The sequence below is a fragment of the Oryzias latipes genome, chromosome 17 (assembly GCF_053564925.1).
Source record: "Oryzias latipes strain Hd-rR chromosome 17, Olatipes_Hd-rR_3.1".
NCBI classification, from domain to species: domain Eukaryota; kingdom Metazoa; phylum Chordata; class Actinopteri; order Beloniformes; family Adrianichthyidae; genus Oryzias; species Oryzias latipes.
The window spans coordinates 25859007-25883169 of record NC_136253.1 but is presented as its reverse complement, the minus strand read 5'-3'; the positions used below and the strand labels follow the sequence as shown (position 1 = coordinate 25883169).

The 24163-nt window shown below is 37.5% G+C and overlaps 1 protein-coding gene across 3 annotated transcripts in view; it reads right to left on the bottom strand.

Annotated features, from left to right (window-relative positions):
• LOC101167824 (rap guanine nucleotide exchange factor 4) overlaps nt 1–23394 on the bottom strand; it is a 28056-nt gene extending 4662 nt beyond the window's left edge. Inside the window, exons 1-20 of one of the 3 annotated variants that reach the window (XM_011486666.4) lie at nt 23185–23394; nt 18651–18793; nt 16295–16383; nt 15489–15635; nt 9917–9989; nt 9680–9735; nt 8278–8384; nt 7985–8106; nt 7491–7674; nt 7250–7334; nt 6745–6805; nt 5729–5805; nt 4822–4968; nt 4183–4277; nt 3522–3607; nt 2386–2464; nt 1971–2121; nt 1802–1890; nt 662–689; nt 488–563 (exon numbers count right to left, since the gene is read on the bottom strand). In XM_011486666.4, coding sequence (XP_011484968.1) covers nt 488–563; nt 662–689; nt 1802–1890; nt 1971–2121; nt 2386–2464; nt 3522–3607; nt 4183–4277; nt 4822–4968; nt 5729–5805; nt 6745–6805; nt 7250–7334; nt 7491–7674; nt 7985–8106; nt 8278–8384; nt 9680–9735; nt 9917–9989; nt 15489–15635; nt 16295–16383; nt 18651–18793; nt 23185–23270 — 1981 coding nt within the window. In that variant the 5' untranslated portion in view covers nt 23271–23394. Of the gene's footprint in view, nt 1–487; nt 564–661; nt 690–1801; nt 1891–1970; nt 2122–2385; nt 2465–3521; nt 3608–4182; nt 4278–4821; nt 4969–5728; nt 5806–6744; nt 6806–7249; nt 7335–7490; nt 7675–7984; nt 8107–8277; nt 8385–9679; nt 9736–9916; nt 9990–10242; nt 10330–11463; nt 11706–15488; nt 15636–16294; nt 16384–18650; nt 18794–23184 lie in introns of those variants that run through there. The other 2 variants (XM_020710987.3, XM_011486667.3) reach the window with 2 other exon arrangements.
• Nucleotides 23395–24163: the final 769 nt, after the last annotated feature.

Below are 24163 nucleotides of genomic sequence, written 5' to 3'. Positions count from 1 at the left end.
ACTAATCAATTCAGTTGAGTACTGTTTTTTCAAACCTAATCAATTCAAAATAAAAAGTATCATTAAGTAAAACCATTCTTGAAAGTGCAGTCTTACAGAATGGTCAATTGCTTACAGTAACTATACTAAGACTAAATAAAGTTAAAAGTAACTAAAGCAGCATCTAAAAGTAAAATAGTAGGCAACTAATACAAAACTACCTCTAAACTATACTAACTTTAACTATTTTAAAAGACATTAAAAGTAATTAAAGTAGTAATAAGGTATTTTGACTAGTAACTAAGTAATAAAACCTATCACTATCAACCTCTAGATATGTCATTTATTAAAAGCAAGTTAATAGGAAAACTTGTTATGTAAATAGATGTTCTTCCAAAAGCTGCAGGCAATATGATTTTGTGCATAAAGATATATACTAATTTGCACATTATATTAAAATTTACCATGAAAATAATTGCATAAATAATAAAAATAGAAATGTTCTTACTGTCATCCTGATTCTTGATTGGCTGCTTCTTTTGTAGCCTTTCCTCTCCATTGCTGAACTGTCGTATCAAAGTTTTCTGTCGAATTACAGAACAGCACCCACATCACATGATCCAGCTAATAACATAAATCACAGCCAAATTACAAACACTTGTCTAAAAAACTAAAAACATACCCTTTTTGACGATTTGGCTTCTTCAGAACTAAAAGACAGTTAAAAGTGACACAATAAATGTTGCTGACACATATAAAAAAAACACTGAACTCCAACTATTAATGTGGTGGGAAGTTATCAATGTGGTGAACACAGAGTTAAACAAAATAAAATCATGGATGGATTACAACAAATTATCTTTGAACCTAGATAAAACCAAAGTGATGTTTTTTGGTAACTACAACACCAATACCGAGCTCTCAATTCAAATAAATAATTTCTCAGTTGAAAGTGTTGCAGTGATCAAATTCTTAGGGTTGTTATCGATGACAAACTAAGTTGGAAGCCACACATCGGACACAAAGTTTCAAAAAGTATTTTAATTGTAAATAAATCTAAATATATATTAGAATACAACAGTAGATATTTATTGTACCGCTCCTTAATACTACCATATTTCCCATAAATACTTCCTCTCTTTTTACTTCAAAAATGAGCCATCAGAATTGTACATAAAGCCGCCTAGCTTGATCAAGCAAACAATTTTTTTTATCAATCCAGACTTATAAAACTGTATGACCTAGGTGATTTTTACACCACACAACTTTTATACAAAGGCAGTGGGAAATCGTCACCATTAAATATCCACAAACAGTTCTTAGAAAAATGAGTTGGATCCAGCCGTCTGCCTGTTCTTGTGACAATTACAATGTGTAATGTGCAACTTATGATTACTGGAATGTTTTAATTGCAATCAATAGGCTACTTATTTATTTATTTTTACTTTTCTTTTTCTTTTCTTCTTTTCTTTTTTTTTTTACTTGAAAATAATCTATCTAATCAGAACCAGATTAAGAAAACTATGTAGAACTATCAAATTAATTAATTTAGTGGGGGTGGGATGATATAAAATCGCTTCTTCCCACTCCTTTTCAAGAAATAAATCAAGCTCTGCTTGAACATAGTAAATGATTACTATATCTAATTAAGCAAATGTGACTTAAGTGTGTCTTTGTTTTTGTTTTTTTATCTGTGCATTTCATCATATCTGTAATGAGTTTGATAAATCTGTCTGATTTTCTTTATTAGATTGACTACAATCAATGCATGAAATAAATAAAAGGAAATCAAATCTAATCAGATGCAGAAGCGGACACTTACTGTAACTTCACAACTTTCTCTAGATCGACAGCCAAGTCTTTGAGACCTCTTAGTATCCGAGAATCATTCGATACACTTCCATACAACTCCTGCAGAGACAAACGGAGGGATCACTCAAACCGTGGACAGCACCCTGTCAGAAGCAAGTCTAAATGTTGCTTGTGTTTACCTCCAAGAAGGAGATGGCAGCAGGTTCTTCCTGTAGCAGGTAGGTATGTGCGTTTACCCAGCGCAGAGCCAGAATTAGAACCCTCCTCTTACAGTTAAGTGCATACTCCAGCCTCTCCTGCTCAGAGCCAGGCGGAGAAGCAGCATGGTAGGTGCACACAAGGTTAAAGATGAAACTTTAAACTGTAGATGCTAGATGTCTGATCCTGTGTTTAAATAAGTCCAGGCTGAAATCTGTGTCTGGCATCGTCATCTACGTTTTATTGCCGTCTGGGAGAAAATGTTTCTAAATCTTTTCAAAGAGTTTTTACTTGTGTCAGAGTTTTAAAGCGTTTCACCTTAAGTATCTGATCACATTACTTCACAACAGAATGTAGGGTATGTCTAAATAGTAATTCAAAAGGCAAAAAGGATATTGTGCCATTAATAGAGGGCACAGCTGGCTATTGGGCATGAACACACAGTGCATCAAGACAAAATCATCCACCGCCGGGTCTAACAGAGGGGAAAAAACAAAAACAGAGGAAGTCAAGGTTGAAAAAGAAGATAATAATCACAGCACACACTAAATATACACCATCTATTGATGCAATAAGTACCAGACTGTAAGACAAATCTGAAAAAGCCTAACAACTGTGAGACCTTTTGTTTTGGTACGATCTTATAATATATTTTTTAAATTAGATTTAATAATTAGATTCATGTAAGGGAAGAGGCATACAGGGTGAATTATCAAAAAGGAGATAAGATGTTTCCTTTATTATAATTAACTATAAACAAGTTAATGCAGAGCCATTGTTCATTGAATAGGTGATTGATTTAGAGGATGACGGTTGGCTAAAAGGCTGCTGTGGTAACAAGCTAAGATAACATCTTTGATACAATTTCTTAACTAATAAAGTTATTTTGTAAAACATATTAAATCATGAAAGATTGCCTCTGAAGGAGCACAATAAGATATTTGATGTAGCCATAATGAAAGTATATTGTTATTATATGTCACACAGATTCCACGCTGTGGTTTTAAACAAATATGGTCAATTCTGATTTCAATGACTTTTTCTCATGGTTTGACATTTTGCTACTATTTTAATGGGGTTCACAAAAGAGTTTTGAAAAAAAATATTAGTTCAAATCTTACTTTGTGTTTGCTTTTATCAACAAACTTTATCTCCACACAAATGTCCTTGACACTTCAAAAGCAGTTACAAGGTATTTTATTCAGGTAAAGCTATATTAGTTGCAGATAAAAAATACAACATCTCTTCTTTGAACAGTCATACCAAGTTTTTGAATTATTAGCAATTTGATTGTCCACTAAACTCATGTTGTTTTAGTTTCTTACCAATCCACTCAGCTGATCTCAAGGACAAGCAATGATTTAAAACTATTACAAATCTTTTTATTAAAGTCTGTTAAGACTGATCAGTCTGGTTGTTTTTGTTTATGCATCTTTTTCAAACCACCAGTCTTAATGCATTTGGTCTAGTTTAAACATGACAATATCTTAAAAGAACAAAGCTTTGATTTAAACTAGAGTTGAACTGACTACCTGGTTCATTGTGATGAATGTCAAGTCTCATAGCTTCCAGAAAGTGTTCAAGGATTTTCTCTGGTGTTCCTGATATCACAGTGTATCTGCGAAAAACAAAATACTCAAAGTGATCAAAATGACAGGGATACGGATTTTTAAGGAAGAAGCAAACATATTACAAAAACATAATGAGAGTGCTCACTTCTTACCTTTGATTAAGAAAGATAAAACACAAAAGAATCCGGCTTAAATAGCATTACATTTAAAAGACAAAATTAATACTTTAAATAATATTTACTATTCCTAAAGGGAAACTGTAAAAAATTCCTAGAATATGCTAAATGATAAAATAATTTCATTTTTTCTTCCAATTTATGTTAAAAAATAAGATTGCACTGTAAAAGATCATTCATACAGTGTAACCTTTGCATTAGCATGGGTTAACATTAAAAAACAATAATCTAAAAAATCACCTTCAACCAGTTTTCCAGACACAACAGAACACTTACTGTTCATGTCAACTTAAATAAACAAATATGGCCATTTGCTAAATTAAAGGCTCAAGAGACTCCTATGTTTTCTCAAACCTTTGATGAAGCTTTAAAAAACAACAGATTTGTTCTTAACCAAAAATTGAGAAATATGACAATGAGCAAATAAAAAAATGGACATCACTCACTTGATGCCTCCCAGTGTGGATGCTCGGGGGCTCTTCTCTAAAACCAGCACAGACTGTTCGTGCTCTTTCAAACGCACTGTGTTAGCTTCCACATCCTGAAACAAAAAGTTAACAAAAAGAAAATATATGGACAATACAATACTGTAATCTGTAACAAAAATCATAGATAAATCTGGGTCTCACCAAACATTTGATTACTAAGAACAAGGGCAACATTCAAAAATAAGGCTTATATTAATTCATCCATTCATTATTCATCTTCTGTTTTGGCCCTTTTGGGGTCACGGGGCTGCCAGAGCCTATCCCAGCCACTTGTGGGGGGAAGGCACGGGACATCCTGGAAAGGTCGTCAGTCTGTCGTAGAGGCTTATATTGTTTTTTAATAGCATTTTAGTTTGTATCTGTAATTCTATTGGCTAGTAAGATAGCAAAGGAAACATTAGCTGAGATCTGAGTTTTGAGGCTTTTCCTTCCTTTTTTTATGTTTACATATACTTAAGAGACAAAAGTCTTAGATGAAACAAAACTTAAACAAATGTGAACTCTTTAGAGTTATCCAAAAGTCATAGAAAGTGTTTTCTGGTAGTTTTTTGGGGCTATATCTAAACTATGATCAGACCATGTGCTGTGATGTCTCACCCTGAGTATCCTGTTGAAGTCTTCTTTATCCACTCGGAGGAAGTGACAGTTGTCCTCTCTCAGGACGATGGAGGCAGCACGAGGCGAGTCTGTTACCAAGGCTAATTTCCCAAAGTCATCTCCTTCGTGAAGAGTGCAAACTACACCCTAAGACACACAAACATAAACCCATGAATGCATACAATACAAATGAATACACAACAATACAAATGAGCTCCTACACATGTTGGGAAGTCGACTAAAAGCCTAAAAAACAAGAACACAAACCATTAAAACAGAATAAATTATAATGTTCATGCAGAGAGTTTGTGTCATGAGATCAATGTGTTTAGAAATCCTCTGCCTTTAAACTGAATGTGTGTTCTGACAATCTCTTGAGCCAGTTAATCATAATGATGAGTCATGCTGAGCTGGGCTGACTTTGCCCAACTCCACTGCTGGTCTTTCCCATGAGCTGGTCCGCTGCGAGCAAACTACTGCAACTGCTGCAGCTTCAAATTCCACATTGACAATGGAGAAGAACACCACCATGACATCAAAGCTTTACAAACAGAAGAGAAACTGAATTTATATTTTAGATGACCATTAACCAAAATTCAGAGGAACATTTCAGGCGTTATGGCCTGAAACATGTTTATTCTGTTCTTAAACACAAACCCTAAAGTGTAATACTTAAATACATTATTTGGATACAAATCCCTTTAAAAGTGAATAATGTTACTCAAACGGTGCTTCTATCGTGAGATTGCAATTCTATAATAAAAATGCTTCACCTGAACAATCTGAACGTACATGTGGTTAAGCCAGACATTAAGTTTTGGCTGCTGAAACAAAAATAACCTATACGTCGGTTCCAGCCATGTTTTGGTTGCAATGAGCACGGGCGCAGAACTCTGTAACCACACACCTTGCCATAGATAACCACGTTGACGGAGCCTTTCAGGATGATGTACCATGATGTGCCCTCCTCTCCTTGGTTAAACACTGAAAAAACAAAGATAAATTCAATACATCACATAGATCACATACGGTTATGGCTGAATAACACATTTAAATTATGAAATTTACAACCCCAGAAAGACCTAGAAAACAGATTTCTGTTTATCATCACTTAAAGACCCACTCAGATGAAAATTCAGTTTTTGGTGTTTTAAACATGCTCTTGTGGCATTTTGGAAACACAATGTTTTGCATTTCGGAGAATTTCTTTATTCATGAATTTTGAAAAAAGGCTTATTTGTGACATAGAAAATATACTCCGCAAACCTTTTGCATGGGGAGGGGAAATGGGGGAGGGGTTGCTTCGTGCCAACAGCCCCGCCCACAACTCAGAGGTGAATTTCCAATGAACTACTACTGAAAAACTACGTCCCAGAAAACAGCAAATGTTAAAAACAGCTTAATCATAAATAAAAGACCACTGGGAACGCTTTGAAAATAGATCAAAAGATGATCGGAGTGGTTTTTTTTTAAAAGAAGCATAACCTTAAGTTAACCTACAGAAAGTTTTCAAAAGTCCAGAAATAAAAGAACTGTTAGCACCCTTTTGTTCACACAAACTGGTATTTGTTTTAAGATTTTATTCAGTGAGAATGAGAGCCTTTCACACATTCTCCACAGCATATGTCCATATTTTACCACCACTGCAATCCACAAGAGGTGACAATGAGATTTAACAGAGACAAAATCATTCGAGATTTTTTTGTCAATATTCTTTTAATCTGCTTTCATTATACAAAGAATAATTTAAATTTTTAGAAACTTGCATCTTCTCACACATGGAGCCAATCAAAAGATTAAAAATGTTCTTGATAAAGCGCAGTTTCGCTCCGGAGGAATAGTCTTTTCAGGAATTAGACGGTGAAACACTTGAACTATGTGTGCGCAACCATAAAAACATTTGAGGAAGAGGCAAAGACTCACACACAGTTCCAGCTTTTGCATGTGATTCGAAGATCACGACACTCGCCAGTTCACGCTTCACCTGTATTTGGAAACACCATGTTTTGATCGTCAGGCAAAATCCAGAGTAAAAAGGTCAAAAGGTTATACAGCAGACACGTCAAGATTCTTTAAAGATCACTTAAAACAGTTTAGGAGCAGCCACAATATTTTTACAAATCTGCAACATTTGAAATCATCCCTTTCTAGACTTGATTAATTCGGTGGAGACCAGCCTTTTCTTTAAAAACTTCTATACATACATAGCTTTCTTATATTAGAAAGAGAAACCCTGTATGGTGCAAGAAAACAACAAGAACCCCACCTGGAAATGGCATTTCTTCACACAGTGAAGCTTGCCAGAACAGGACATATTGTGTGTCTCCAAACACTTATAAATAATAAATAAAACAAAAAACTTGTCTCTTGCATTTATTCAAGTGACTAAATGTTAACAAGGAAGAACAGGGAATACCAAGGGACTCACAGTGTTGGAGAGGTGAGCTAAGGCCTTGATGTGAAGCAGCTCATCATAGATGATCTCCAAGTCATCCCCTGTCCTCTGACCAGGCCTATGGACACAGAAAATTGGGTTCAAAAGCCAAAAAATATAAATAATCCCTAACTTGGTTTTTTTTTTTATTGATATGGCAAACTGCTGTTGAAATAGAAAATTAATAGACAATCGAAATTAACACAGTAAACCGGTAATAGTAAGGTTTACTGACGATTTCCTGAGGATCATGCGCAGCAGTGCGTCAGGGCCAATCTGAGCAAGGAAGAGGATGGTCTCTGGCAACTCTTCCTCACTCTCTCTCTTCTCTTCCTCACTCGGCAAAGGCGTGTCCTCGTCTTCATCATCAAGAAAGCGATAGAAGAGGTACTTGTCCTGGAAGCCCAGGTCCTGGTCCACTGGAGAGCAAATGAGCAGAAATTTTAGTGACAAATTGTCTTATTAATATCTTGTTTAAGAATCCTAGAAATAAAAACAGTTTAAGGAAATGACCGTGGGACGGTCGCTATTCAGTTTATATTTTACAATCATTTGCATCCTCCTTTTAATTCAAACAAACGCTGTAATACTGTGAGGAGCATTACAGGTTGAGATGATGGATGGATGGATGGATGGATGGATGGATGGATGGATGGATGGATGGATGGATGGATGGATGGATGGATGGATGGATGTTGCTTCAGTGAATTACACTTTAAATCAAATTACCGTGATTGAGCACCCCTTCCTCCAACAGCACCTGCCACATTCCAACAGCATGGGACCTTGTGAGCACGCAAGCACTCTGCATCACCAGCCAGTCCACCAGCTCTGTTCCTACACAGCATTGTCTTTAAAACACATGCAAGCACACAGTTTGAAGATTAAAACTTTACTTTTGTTTTCAAAAAAACAAAGCCTTATTGGTGCATCAAACAGTAAAAAAAATCTCAGCAAGTTACACTTATCTTCTTATAATTCTACACTGATAAGGACTCTTGTAGACAGCTAGTTTCCCATACCTGTATGTTTTAAGGTGGTATTTTCTGTCTCGGATCATGTGGGGTGCTCTCGATAGGATAGCATTGCGGAGTACCTTTCCTGCTCTCTGGAGCTTCTCTGATGGGATCTAAAGAAAGCAAAGCCCAGTGTGAAAACCCCACAGATGCTATGGAAATATAGAAAGAGAGATGTGCAGAAAGCAGCCAAAACGTCTCTCATCTTGCCTTTTGTTTTGTTTTTTAAGGTCAGTTTCACTTACCCTCTTAATTTACAAAAGCAAATGGTTTTAAAAAAAAACATTTAAATCCTGAATAAATTATGACTTCAAGTGGGGCATGTTTTCTTTTTATATTTTGGAAGTTGGAAAATCAAAATTCTTTTTTTGGATCAGCATCAGAGGCAAATGGAAGCAAATAAAGCATTTATAAAAAGTTGCTTAGAGGCATGCAAACCAAAACTCCTACAAACGGACCAACTACCCAGACTTTGTTGAACAAAAAGCGATGATTGAAAGCAAATATTAACTCTTTTGCTTTAAAAGCCAGAGTCTTTAAGTCAGAGCCAGAGGTTTAACTGACAGAGTTTAAACACTTGGGTAATGTAAGACATGGGCAGTACAAGAGGTGTGACATAATTTTTCCACTGATGACACAACCTTTCTTTTGAGACTCGTTGAAATCGTGTGTACCAAAAAAAATTACATGCATCAAATTGCCCTTTAGCAGTAAAAAACTCACAATGATGTGGAGCGCTTCAAAGAAAACTGCATTTGTAAATAGAGATGAGCATGTCTTATTGCAGACCACCCCTGCATTTCAGGCACTGCGGAAGATGACAGATGTGCATATAAATGCAGACACAGCTGCTGCTGCTGCTGCCGAAAACAACAAAGGAAGGCATTTTAATTTGGCAGATGGGATCTCTCTCCTACGTGAATGAATAAACCGGAATTAGAATAAACTGCTGAACATCACAGCTATGAGTCTTCTGGGGTCTTTACTCAGAAGACATGTGCTTCCAAAATCCATTCTGGCATCATAGTTTGGGTTGAAAAACATAAAAATTATTTATTAGATTTGTTTTAATTGCCTTTGTAACTCTATGAATGAATAGCTTTTAATTAAAATATTTGTGAAAGTAGTTTGAAGCATCAAACATACTGATCCTAATCATATATCAGAAGAATATGCTTGAACTTTGATGACTGTCAAACAGATGTAGCATCTGTTTCACCTATAAACACACTACCATTTTAGATACATTATTAATCAAAAAAGAAGAATATAAGCCTCATCTGGAACAGAATACAATTCCCAGCTTGTTTTGTAACACTTTTTGGTAAGTGGGGTTTGTGCTTTTTTAATTTTCATTCCCATTGAGAACAGACATTAAAGTCAATCTGTGTGCTCTTGGATAGTTTACCTTGTTGTGAGCTTTGCTTCCAGATTCTGAATTCATGTTGTCTTTATCTGCGAGTCCTGGGGAGAAAAAGCCCCATCAAGGTGGTGGAGTGGACAGCTCTTACACAAAAAATATTTTAGTCCTTAAAACATTAAACGAACATCCTATAGTTTTGACTTCTTTTTTTTGCAGTTACAGTTTACCAGCTTTATCATTGATCATTTAAAGTCTCCTTGTTGCGTCTGCTCATCTACTCACTGTCGTTGTTTGATCCGCTCTCCATGGCTCCATATGGGGGGGCTAACAGTCCAGCCAGACTCTGGCGATACTTCTGCAAGGAAGCACACACATAACAGATATTCATAACATGATTACATCTCTGCTGACATTTATAGATCGCCATTGTTGTAGTTTAAATGAGCAAACATGCATTAACTTGTGTGTATTTTCTTCGTTAAAGTGGGTATTAGCCTAATGTTTACATCAGTCTTCTACTGTTAATAAGATGTTAATAAGGTGTTAATAAGACATTTCTTCTGAATTCTCAAAAAATATATTTTATAGCCCAACCTTTTCTGTCTTACCTCAAAAATCTAATTTTCATGATGCAAGAGGAAAACAATGACCACAGCTGTTGACCAATCAGAGGTCAAAATAGAGCCATCTTGTCCCTTTGGAAGAAACTGTGTTTTAAAGGATGTAATAAAGCACTACAATGTTGTGGCATACTGTGTGATGTTCACCTTTGAATCAGTGAAGTCATAGGATCACCTCCACTGAATTTGGATTTGGACAAAAAACTCCTTTGCAAAGAAGTTTTGCTTTTCCAAACTAAACCAATTTTCATTAACCCTTGTGCTATCTTAGATGACCCCACCCTTGCATTGACGTGTTCTCCCTACCATGACAAAGGTGGATAAAGTTGGAAAGATTTCATGTAATCCATGGACACCAGTGAAGATCACAAATCATTGAAGAAAAAAGGTTCAGCGCACTGTCTAGTGGGTCTAGATGACCCAACTCCCAACGTTAAAGTGCCTAGGATAGCATTTTCAACTAAAGACAATTTTCAACTGAAGATGTCAGTTTGTAAATGCAGTTAAAGTATATTTATAATTTCTTATAAATATTTCATTTCATTCTTGGTGGGACTGTTTCCACAGACTTAAATGTGTTCATTTAAATATTAACTTAAACACAAAAGCATGTGTTTCAGTTATTTTACTATAGGCCCGCTTAAAGACAAAAATAAGCATTTTCAACGACAAATCCCAATAGTGCCATGTCTCTCCCTGAGGCGTACAATGATACTTGAATACAGAATCTCAAGAGCCCCTTAAAACAAAGCCTTTTGTACAGCCAAGAGCATTTATATGCAGAGCAGCCATCATTATATAATACAAACACAAGCGTATACACGCACCAACCAGCTGTGGTTAACCAAAGGTCTGTGCAGCTGTTAACAGCAAACGTGTGTTAACATTTTATCAGTTTAGAAGTATAAAAATCTAAGCAGCGTTCCAGTTTAAGCCTGATCATGCCACTGCTTGTATTTTGTAGTCAATATGAAAGCATATACTTGCTGATGACTCTGTCAAACAGATGTATCATCTGTTTCACCTATAGACACACTCCACCATTTTAGATACATTATTAATCAATCTAAAATGTATATTGTAATTTTAAACAAAAAAAATCATTTCAGTTTATTTTTGAAAGATAATTTCAACCAATCTATGAAAAAGTGGAAACAAAATTGTTTTTTCCCCTCACAAGCTATGCAGAAGTCAAGAAGTCAGACTCACCTGAGGCAACACACTGAGCTGTCAAACCGCAAGAGCTGCCCTCTGCTCCCCTACAACTCACATGCACGCCACCGCGTTGCATCCTGTACAAAACATGCCTCTCTCCTCCTTTCTGCCACCCTCTTCCTCGCTCTTACCAACACAGTCGGCACAGTGTCTGTCTCTGTCTCTCACCCACCCTCCCTCGCTGTGATAGAGCCAAGAGCCAAAGCACTTTCTCTCACAGGTTACCAGGGTGATCTGAATCTCTGTAACACTCAGAGGCTCTGGTGGAGAAGTAAGCAGTAGGGGGGGGCAGAAGTAAGCAGTGGGGGGGCAGAAAAATGGGAAGGCAGGGCAGGAAGAAGGTTTACAAAGAAACGTGGCCAACAGAGGAAGTAGAAAAGGGGAATGAACATGCAGAGAAGGTAATTGGGCATATGAGCTGCCGAATAATACAAGAAATTTAAATAGAAAGGTCTATTAGCGTAGTAAATGTCATGGTCCAGGACACTGGTGCATCACCAGTAATGCTCAGGGTAGTATACCCACACACATCTGTTTACCCATCCCACTTCCATGGGGTTTCAGAATTATGGAGCAGCACCTCTTTTCTTTCATCCTCGCATCAAACACACGACTGCCTTCATCTTCTTGCTTTTCAGTCCTTGAAAGAGATGAGTCCGTGCACATTAGCACACATGTGAAACACAAAGCTCTTTTTTACAACGTGCTGGATCACACTCAAAAGAAAACAGCCTCAGGGCTGTGTGTTCTGTTCCGTCTCCACTGTCCCCAAATAGACAGCAGATGGGGGGCCATAGTGCACTTAGTTGACAGACAAACACTCTCCAGGTCTAATTAAACTGTTTATTTGCAAAATGTATCAATTATACAGGCCTTATCTCAGTCTTACAAGCCCATGTGGTACAAAAAGATGTCATGTCTGAATTTCCTGTTTTATACCTGGTAAGGTAGAGATTATATATATATATATACATAATACATTTGACTTTATTCAAAGGCTTATTGTGTATTGTGAGTATTCATTCATTACTCTTCTAAACCCATTGTGTCCTTTTTGGGGTCACAAGGCTGCGGGACCCTATCCCGAATATTTGAGCATTATTTTTGAAAATAAAGAACTTAAATTCGCTGTTAAGACAAATTCTAACAACAAATTTGTGTTCAAACCAAGTGACATTTAACAATTACAATTCATTTAATGATCTTTAAATGTCGCGGCCATTTTAATCTGCTGGAAAACCACTTTTCCATATGACACAAAAATAACCTACAGAATGAACAGCAGGAAGTTTTAATACTGAGGCACATTAGTCAAAGATTAATTTCAAAGGGATTAGGACGAGAAAATCTCTTTTTTTTTATCCTTATTTCTTAAAATATTTTTTAGGATTCCAACAGTCCACCTGAAAATAATAAGAGAATATAGAAACTAAGAATATGTAAAAAAGAATTATGAAAAAAAAGAGACTTACAGGAAAATGTATGATTATTTTTCTTAGCTAGCAAGCTAAAAGCTTCAAGGGCTTTAAAGGACAACTTGCATAAAACCGAACGACACACTAGTCTTTAGATGTTGCTGCACAGACCTGATCTACACCTTTGTCAGGACTTCCTTTCTGAGCAGGAACCAGTGAATGAGGGCAGTGACCTCAGGAAAGGAGACCCACAAAAGAGCAACTACACAAAGCCACCTTTAAAAGAACATTCTTTAAAAAGCTATAAAAAGGAAGTGAGGCTTTTATTTTGTATGAATTGGTTTTTGTCACATGGAAGCATTTATTGATCTTACTTCAACACTGCCTGCAGATTTATACATTGTATAGCTGTGTCAGTACTGCACTCTGCTTACTTATCCAGTTATACGTAAATACTATTATTACAAAATAAAAGCTACTAACTTCTAGTGGGCACGGTGTTTACGCGTTAGATAATTATTTTTAAAACATTGAAAGCATATTGCATTCAATTAAAAAAAAATCTGGTGAAGATGATTTTTTTTAGTGTATTTAGAAAAAATATTGTGTTTCTGGTAGGGTTGTGCCGATGGACGATATCATCGTCCATCGTGATGGGTGACTGACATCCCGATGGAGAGACCACCATCGTGATGCCACGCCCCCGCCACGTTGCGCGTCGACACCATAAGCCGCGGTTACATGTACAAAATATCTTGATGGGATCAATGGTCAGATTAGAATCCAACCGTGTACATGGGCCCAGAAAAAATGTTTTCAGAATATAAAAACGTTCACTAAGGTCACACTTTCGGTCGGAATAAATCATTCGCACATGCGCAGTAGGGTTTGAAAAACGGAAGGATATAAACTCCGCCGAGCGGCTTTTTTTTTTTTTCAAACTTTATTGTATGTAACAATTCAATACAAAACATTGTTAAACAGCGCCGAGCGGCTATATACATTGACATGCCAGCTCGGTAATATACGAGACGATCTTCTAAACCTGCTTTTAATAATGTTACGGTTATTATGAAACACCTGTTCGCTCATCATTTGAATTTTAATCCGTGTGGTCAGTGCTTTTTCTGAACGAAGCCAGGATTAGCAGTATGCTAACACGGGCTAACAACATTAGCTTTGGGTGGCGCTGCATGCTGGCTGCACGTAAACATGTAAGAATAACATCAGCCTTTATTTAGTCGGGACACGACTGGAAACACAAATCCGCGTGATTGTTTGAATGTTTTCTAAGGACTGAGCGACATTTCTGCTTTGAAGCTCAAACCGCTGTGTGTGCTGACGATCCGAGCTGTGCTCAGACACACACTTTTAGACCCGGTTCTGAGTTCGGATGCTTGTACCCCTAGAGCTGCGGGACGGATCGCAGTCTTAAATCTCCCACACATACCGCTCATGTACCCCCCCCCCCCCCTTCCCCTAAAACACAAAGCTGTAAATCCGCGCTCCGCCGGTCCACTTCACTAGTGAAGTGCGGGAGCGGACTACTTCTTTTCTATTTTGTTTGTTACTTTTTTGTTAAAGTCACTTCCCTCAGTTTATACTGGATCATCGCGGATTAGTCATTAGTTGGGAAATAAAATGAAAAAAGCAAAAAAACGAATAGCAGTTATATAAGAACGAAAAATGTGTAAATACCCCCCCCCCCCCCCCCCCGACGATGTCATCGTCCATCCCGATGGTTGACAGCAAACATCGTCAACGGCCAATTTAAGGGACATCGCCCAACCCTAGTTTCTGGCATATGTGGAGATAATTTATTTCTGAGGTAATTTCAGACCACAAACGCAAGAAAACTGCATGTTGATGGGCAATTGGAAACTGTCGGATAGACACAACATGTCTGTGTCCAGAATAAACATTTAGTTTTCATTGAAATGAGGTAGAAAATAAATAACAACCACAGTTATTGGTTAAATAGGATTTGCCGGCTTCATGCAAGACTCCAATATCAGGCCGTCAACAAAGTCCTCCAAAACATCCCATACATTCAATTTTATTTTTATCTTCACATCACGAAAAATAATCAAATTGACATCACTCATTGCTGTCGATACAGACTCCAAATAAATTCTTAATTCACAGCATTTAGTCACAGTTGATCTGAAAATAGGATTGTTTTGCCTGATGTTAAAAAAGTAAAGTGGTGTTTTGCTCCATTTGCTTGTTGTCAAATCTGTTGCTCCTGAAATTTGGTCATGTTATAATTCATTTAGAATGCATTTAAGGTAGACTATAGTTGCCTGCTGTCTGGCTGCAGCAATGGTTAGCAAATAGCTGCTCCCCTGTGTGTTTCTACCCATCAGTTCTAACTCATCTCATTTCTGAGATCATGTGTATTTAGTCAATTCAGCCAAACCATTCACTCAGTGAAGATGAGGTACTACAAAAAAAAAAAAAAGGCAGGGCAGTAAAACTCCAAAAGGAGTTGTAAACTGCTGATCAAGAATTTTAGGTGAGAAGAAAAAGAGGGAGGGTTGCCCTCTGGTGGTACATAGCAATAATGTTGACAGAAAAAAAAGCTGACTGAAATCTTTGTCTCACCTCCCAGAGGGTCTTAAACTCTCTTTGTTCAATCCGGAGAAGCTCACTGGTCTCTCTGCTGACGATGGTGGCGTGGCGAGGTGTGTTGTCCAGGATGGACTCGCCGAACGCCGTTCCAATCCCCAGGGTGCAGATTGTGACGGCATCCTGCAAAAAGAAAAGAAAATGCTTTAAACCAAGATGTCAAATGTAGTTCATTGCGTCGACTGTTTCTTAAGCTGTACCATCATTCACAAAATTATGAGCGTAGAACATTTTGCAGAAAGAGAAACACATTTCAATGATCATCATCAAGAGCAGGATCTGTTGTTAGGGAAATATTAAAATGAATAAATGCATAGGATTGCAGTGTATCTGTAGTTTCTTTAATTTTCTCATATCTTCTGTTGGAGAACTTGATAAAACCTAGGCGATAGAGTACTTAGGATACTTACACAGACATACATTTCCCATATAAGAGAGATTTAAACACAGTTTTTCCCCTTTTTATGTAAAAAAAAAACTAGTTTCAATGGTTTTGTTGAAACAAATGCATTAGGCATGTCAGAAAGCACAGTTTCTGTTGGATTTGTGTTCTATGCTTTGGCAGCTTTGTTCCAGCGGAACAATATCAAACAAAAACCAGGAGCAGCATTTGTTCAGCTGCTTGGATCAAACCAAAAGAGAGTGATAAAAAAATCTTTGATGGAAAGAAAACAAATGTGAAAATCAAGAGCACTAAGACATTATAATGTTTTATTTTATTTAAAAGGGTAACATGTAAACAGCTTCACTCTCCCCTGTACCTGTAACTGCGTTCTTCTTACCTGGTGATTGGCAGTTTCTGATACTTTCACGTCCAAGGATCCAGAAAGAACCGCGTACCAACTGGTGCCTATGTCACCCTGTCGAAACACTGCAATGAAAATGTACAGTAAATAGTGACTCAAAGCAAGTTATTTCCTTTTTATACCAACTGTAACAGTCATTTATGTCAGAAAATAATACTGGGATTGTTGCACATTGCCTCTAGATACATCAGCCACATATGACAACTTCACATTTCAGGTATCAGTCCTTGAGCCCCCTTCCCAAAGAAATACTTAAAAACTAAACATACAAGCATTTTTCTCAAATCTACATAGAACACAAAAAATAATCACTGTTTTCCAAAAGATTGAGCAGTGTTTCCTCTTCAGAAAAGATCACTAATGACCAGCTCTAAAAAGCTAGCAAAAACCAGAGCAATAAAACGAGCACAGCATGAAGCTGTTCTCACGTGTGTTTATAATGCCACAGCTGACTGAGTTGTGAAGACAGGCAGTGGTCAGTGGGAGGCTGGCCTAACCAGAATGCAAAGCAGTGTCAATCATGCCAAGTTTGTGCATCTGCAGCATTGAGATAATACCACTGGGAGCGTTGCAGAATGCCTCCAGCTGCATCAGACACATATGACTGCAGCTCATGAAGATCAGCTGAGTTGTCCAGCAAAATCTGCCAGCATCTCAGATAAAGATAGCATCTCTGCTGTGAGTATTCATTTCTGAATATTCCTGGCTTTGCTCAACACAACATTCATGTAGATTTTTTAATAGAGACAATGACAAAATACTTAAAGAATTTGCATTTCTTAAGCCCGTGACAAAATGATGCAACACAGGAGGTCAAGCTTGCCCAAAATTCTGTTTCAATTAAAATATGTTTCCTTGTTTTTTCATTAAAATGTCATAAATCTTTAAGGAAAGTATATCTTCTTAAAGCTCCACTCTGATGAAAACTGGGTTTTTGGTGTTTTTAATATTTTTCTGATGATGGAGAACATATATTAAGAATATCGGGATCAAAATGGCATTTCGGGCATTTCTTTGTTCAAGTCATTGTGAATCGGGAGCAGATGAAAAATTGCTGTTTGAAACAGATTTTATTTGTTACACAGAAACTACAATGGCTGGACCACGAGCTCCCTGTGCCGCTTCATTTTGTTACATCCATTTGTAGATGACTGTATCCATGTACAACTTTGTTTTTCTCATTTGAGGGGGCATTTGGCTCAAAGCTGTACCTTTGCTCAAATATTGCTCGCCATTTCTGTTGCAACAGTAATGTTAGGCTAGAATGTGAAGACCTGTAAACTAGTGGGAGAGTGTAAACAGAGAGCTCTCAGTAATGGGTGACGGGGGCAGGGTTGCTCTGTGCCAGCAGTCCTGCCCACAACTCAGAAGTGAGTTTTGATGAACTCCTACCACTCTGCAGAAACTATGTCCAAGAAAATGACACAGGTTTTTTTATTCTGGCTAAAAACAGCATAATCATAATTAAAATAGATCAAATGATGATCGGAGTGGGATTTTTATTTCAGGATTAATCTTTTGCAAATGAATCAGATAAATAACCTCAGGTAGAAGGTAAAATATGATATGTTATAATTCCTTTGCAGGTTAAGGGGTTAAATCTTTTGTTTGTTTTACAAACATGCCCGTACAATTGTCATAACACCTTCAATGTTAGGGATGCACGATATGAGGAAAACTCGCGTTATGCGATATTGGTGATTAATATTGCGATAACGATATAATTCGCGGTATATAAACAAATAGCAAAACAACCAAAAACATAATTTCCGTGTTCACTACAACAGTTTAAAAATTATACTCCAACTGACCCTTGTCGACGTAGCAGGCAAACATCAAACATAAAAGGGCTCATCTGATTGATCAACAACGTAAACGGGTCCTTCCGATTGGTTAAATGCATAAAGGGATTTATTTCATTTGTTCAATATTTCAAGCTGCCATGAGTTTGTTTTAGCACATTTAAGGTAACCATTTATTGCGATTTTCGCCGTCTTTTGCGGTATGCATATTGCACAGCTTAATGTCGCGATAACGATAAATTTGCAGTATATTGTGCAGGCCTATTCAATGTGAATGAAAAATGTATCCTGAGCTAATATACAATTTTCTATTAAATGTAATAGCTTTCTTTAAATGTGTCAAAAAATAAGCCCAGAATGCATAGAGGAAGATCACTGCACAATGCAGGCAGGCTATCATACTAAAAAAGAAAAACAGCAGTTCTATGGCATCAGCTGGTGCAGGATAAAGACTCATTTTGCGGAAGAAAGCATTTCGTTTTTATAAACCTTTAGTACGTTAAGTAGGTTTGCTTTGTATTTTCACTTACACGTGATTCCTTTTTCCAGGCATTCGTAGAAAGCGCAGGCACAGATCTGTAGTAAGAGTGGAGGTGGAAATCTCTGGAAGGCTTTGACCTCTCGCAGTCTCGTAAGAATAATGTCCACATCCTCTCCAGAGCGCTCCGACGGCCTGTGTGGAGAAGACTCACCATTAAAGATGTAAAAACATTCAAAATATCTATAGTGGGTTTGGCAAAACAGATCTATGCCATTAAAATATGGTGATTGTGCAAGATTTCTCTGTCTTTTCTACGACCATTTATGCCTGAAGTGCAGGAAATAAATCAAAGCCTTGCAAGGGGATTTAATTAGCCATAGCCTAATGTGAAATAGTTCCAATTAGAAACCAGTGACCTAAATACTTCAAAAAGAATATGGACACTTAAGAGATGCTGTTCCAGTGTTATCTCCGTTTGCTTTTGTGTTTTGTTCTGGGGCCTTTAGATGTGCTGTGAGCTCCATTTCTCTCTACATAGCCCCTCAGTGGGTGTTCATGTAAGATCTTGTACTGGGGATGTTATAATGTGCTTAAATGAAAAGTGGGTCTCAATTGAGCAGTTGTTGGACATGAACAACAGTGCTCAGACAAGAGAGCCCCACACAGACGTACAATCTGACGGTTCAAATATTTTGTTCTGAAACTGCAGTGATGAAAAAGCTCCAGCGCTCAGAGAAAAGCACACCTCAGTCAGCACTCATTCACTTGTTTTCTCTTCGCCTGGTGATTCATCCCTAAAACTGCTTGTTTGTGTGTTTGTACGGAGGAGCTAATGCATCGAGGGCTCCTTCTTTCACAGATGAGAGACCGTCTATCCCCCTTTTCATCTTTCGGCTTCTTTGTCGACTCTCGCCTCCAGAGCTCTTCCTTTATGTCTGGCTGCCTCACATTTGTCTCCTCTCCATCTACTTTGTTCCTCCATCTCGGGACTCGCGTGTTTCTCTATGAATATGATCTCATAAATGGCATGGACTCTTTGTGTCCATTAGGTCTCAGCACTCTCATAGAGCAATCCTGTGGATATTTTTGTTTACTTGTGCTTCACAATCTAAAAGCTACAGACTCCGTTTTTTTTTTTTTCCCCAATGTGTCAAAATAAATATATATGAGTGACCAAGCAGTAGATTAATATCACTGTCTGGCAGCAAACCCAGTAATGAGAGTGGAGCTTTTCTTTTTTCTGGCACATTTTTTAGTCTCTGACTCATCATCCACCTCCTGAATGGTCTTCGGTGCTGAGACGGAGCATCATATTCCATTGTGGGCTGGGTTAATAGTTTAGACAGGATCTCCCACACATGACGACATAAGAAGTAAGAAAGGCTACTTATAAAAATGTTTGATCGGTTAACATCAGCAACACCCCTGACCCATTTGTCTATATTAAAACTGCAAAGATTAATAGGTTATGGCCTCCTTGTTCAATGGTCACAATTTGTCTTTTTCAGAAGCCTGTGCCTGCTGGCTTCCTGTCTGTGCATCGTTATACTCTGTGTGACATGGATGTGACCTGAGAGGCGTTCACCTTGCAACACTCCCTCCCTCCATCCATCTTTCTTTTTTTTTTTTTGCTCTTTTCTCCGACCCCCCCCCCCTTCCAGCCCTTTCATCCTCGACTTCTAATGTCAGCAGAGATATCGGCTTTCAACCACAAGTTATGACATCGCAACACAAACGACACACACTCACAAATTGGGCTGTGTGACACACCGAGGAGAAAATCGAGACACCAGAAGGTTCTGCAGACTGTTTAAAAAAAAATCCATCTGTAACAATTCACAGTTTATAGATAAATAAGTCATCAGTTGACATGTCAAGTTCAACACAGACATGTTTCACAAGCTAGCAAGATGTGGGAAACATATTTAGCTTTTTTTAATGGGTTGGCATAATTTCGTGTGTTATTATTGGAATATCTGCTAGCAAGCTTGGTCAAATTAGCAGATGACTGACTACTCCAACAAATCTTGGGTCTGGGTTTAGTGGTCAACTGATTCTCCTGGAACTGTTTTGCACAAAGTATTTTTATTTGGGATCAATAATCACACAATCAGCACCTTATGGACACCAAAATGACACCTTAAAATTACAGATGTATGTCATTACTGTACAGCAGAGCAAACAACACCATGTCATAAATACCATGTTAAAGTAAAGCTTTAGAGGTGCTGGTTGTTATTCTTAAAGCCTGCAGCTCAGCAATCGGATTATGATTCTTAAATATAATATATAAAAAGAGTTTACTTATTTTTAATTTGGGTTTGAACATGTTACAGTTATATATTTGAGTTTATTCAAGTTTTATGCAATATGTAATATTTTTCATATATTTGGGAATTGTGTTTGCAGTGCTTGTTTGGTTCCAGTTCTGCCTTGTGGGGAGAAAATCCTAACTTTAATGGAGAGAAGTTGAGTTTCCACAAATATACGATAAGTTGGATTTCTTTAGCAGGTGAAAAAATGAAGACGCTATTGATACAATGAAAGTAATGCTAAATAATAATAAAAAGCAACATGTTTTGGCAAAAATGTAGGCTTCCCATTTCTAAAATCAGCCAAAAGTTGCCTGACATGAAGCTAAAACAGGAAAGAGATGAAGAGGGGGAAGATGGATATTTACAATCTGATTTGAGTCTTTGATGCAACAATATTGTAAATCCAATCCCTGAAGGATCGCTTTTCAGCCATTAAAAAAAAAAGAAAACAAAGAATAGGATCCTCAAAATTCACTCTAAAAAGCTTTTAAGCCAAAAGTTGTATCATTTTTTCCATAAAATTCTTAACTTCTGAATTGATCAGCAAACTTATCAATTTGATAACTTTCAAAGTTATTAAATTGAAGATTAACAAATATACCTTATGCATGTAAAAGAATTGAGAGTTGAAGGTATCCCATTTCTATGCATTTTAGGGATTTTTTTCTGCCTTTTCTAAGTTCTCGAGTTCACATATGAGCGGTAAAAAGGCAAAAATAAAAGTAAAAACTCTGCACCAGTGTTGTGCAGGTCTGAGACTATCTACCACCTTCCTGAAGAAACGGAAAACAAAACAAATTCGATTTCCTCTTGTTTATTTTACACTAAAGTGCATTAAATGTATTTTATTAAAGCAGTTGTACTTCAACTTATATTTTTATGTTGTTCTCTGTTCACCAACTTCATTTCTCCCATCAACAGTTATTGTAGATGAAGGTCTCCACACACAAAGACACTTCAAATGCTGGATATTGATTGAATAGGAGGTGAAAAGCTTGAGAGCACTGAGTGCTTCACAACAAGATCCCATCCCCTTCTTATAGACTCTGCAGACTGGCAGCATTTAGTTTAGGGTGTGCATCACTGCACCAAAATCTGAATTTCTTTTTGGTTGTTTGTTTCACAATAAACAAATTAGTTTAAGACACAATAAACTCACTATTTTATATTATATTAGCTTTGTATAAATTCCAGCCTATAAAATACAGCTCCTCAAACTTAGCAGAAAACTAAATTAACATGGTAACAATTCTAAATAAAATGAGTGTACCAACCAAACCCTATTTATGAAATTAATCTAAAATGTATTTGAGCTCCATGGAAAGGTTGTCATCGTATTTTGATAGTGATAAACCAACAGCTAATATTCGCCTTTGAAAACTCAAATTAACAGATCTTGGAATCTCGAGTTCTCCTGAAATCAGCCCATTTTTATCATTATTTAATAACATAAAATGATCAAAAATAAATAAATAAATAAGGTGATTTTAAAAATGTATCAATGTTCAAAACAATTTCAATATTGACAACAAATATCAATAAACTGTATTTGGATGATAGAAAAGATGTAATTCCAGGTAGAAGATGGCAGATTCAGGTTGCCAGTGGTAACATGGTGATGCATCAGAGATGGTGTGCAAGGTAAGTGTGGGTGCATGAGCCATGCATATCTCTTATTCTATTTTTTTATACCAATCTGTTTGACATTTACTAATGAATGCAGTGTTACTTGCATCCGTTTATTTGGACAGGTCACGAGGACAGGTATGATATAGACCAAAAAAACACATTTATAAACCATATTGAAAGGATTTTGAGACAAACTGGTTTGTAGACATTAAATGGTCCACGCCATAAGTGAAAAAACAACACTCTGCCTCTGATGGTTGTTTGAACGCACCACCTACACATGGTCACAGTTGTATTTTAAATATGTATGGTTATTTAGTCTAAGCGTGCAGACCAACCATGTGCGCCTCATCCATTCATCAAAGCCCGCGCAGGGCAGCTGCACCTCCAGGCCACCAACGCCTTTTTTGGCCAAGCACGCACACAAACTGTTTCTTTTTGGGGGGGTTTTCACCACCAAGACTGCGTGTTTCACGCCGCAGTCAGTCCAAATCGAGTCTACAACGCGCGGAGAACGAGGCGTGTCATACTGTCACGGTTGCGGCGATCGCCGGTTCCGATGAATCACGTTGAATAAAAAGGATGCGACGAGCAAAGGATGCGACAGCGTGGCTGTGGGTCGTGATCTGCTTTACCCACCTTTTGTCCAGGCAGCAGATCCACTCCGCCAATGATGGAGACGAACTGGGGGACGGCTGCAGCGCGACCATCTTCCGCGGCTGCATGTGGCTGTGGTGCTGCCGGAGGAGGATGCCCGGTTGTCGGTGGTCGTTAATGAACGTACCCCCTCCCCGCCCCTCCGCCTCACACGACTACAGGCTGCTGTCACCGCCTTCATCGTGCCATGCAGAGGCGCGCACCGGTGACTGCAGCTGCAGGCAGACAGCGCAAACCCCACGGGGGGAGAGCTTGTCATTAGAATTATTATATACTCCATCAATGCTTCAAATAACAAGGAATGCACTCTGACTGTGGGATACAAACACAATATTCCATTCTTGGATCAATAAGCTTCTCTGAAAGGATGAGACTACAGGTGGAGATAGAGTCTTAGTTTCAACTATAGTGCCTATTAAAAGTGAGAGTGATGCAACTGAGTACTGTGAAAATTCCCCACCTTAAAAACTAGGGGTCTAATAATTAATCAATGAATCGATTTCTATTTCTACTATCCAATCAATTCTGTCTGTGTGGAGTTATTAATTGAATTGACCTATACCATGTGAAATAGTTTCAAATCCTTTTTAAATTTAATGAAATTAATCACCGTTCAAAAATACCTTTTGGATTGAGGCATGTTAGATTTATTGTACTACAAGTGCCTTCATACTACATAACAACACACCATCATGCAGTCCATTTAGACTTTGAATTTTGGAAAAACATATAACCTTGTATTATTTTATTGTGGAAAAACAAAAGTGGGCTGAACTTAGAATTAATTTTTGAATTGATTTGACATTAATTCTTGTTTAATTGTTTGTACGCATATTTAATTTACACTTGATTATCTTGCAAGAAATGAGAGGAATCTGGAAAACTTCACCTGCACTGTTCAGTAGCAGGTATTTACCTCTGAGTCTCACTGGTTGAATTTTTGGCTAAAGACGTCCTGGAT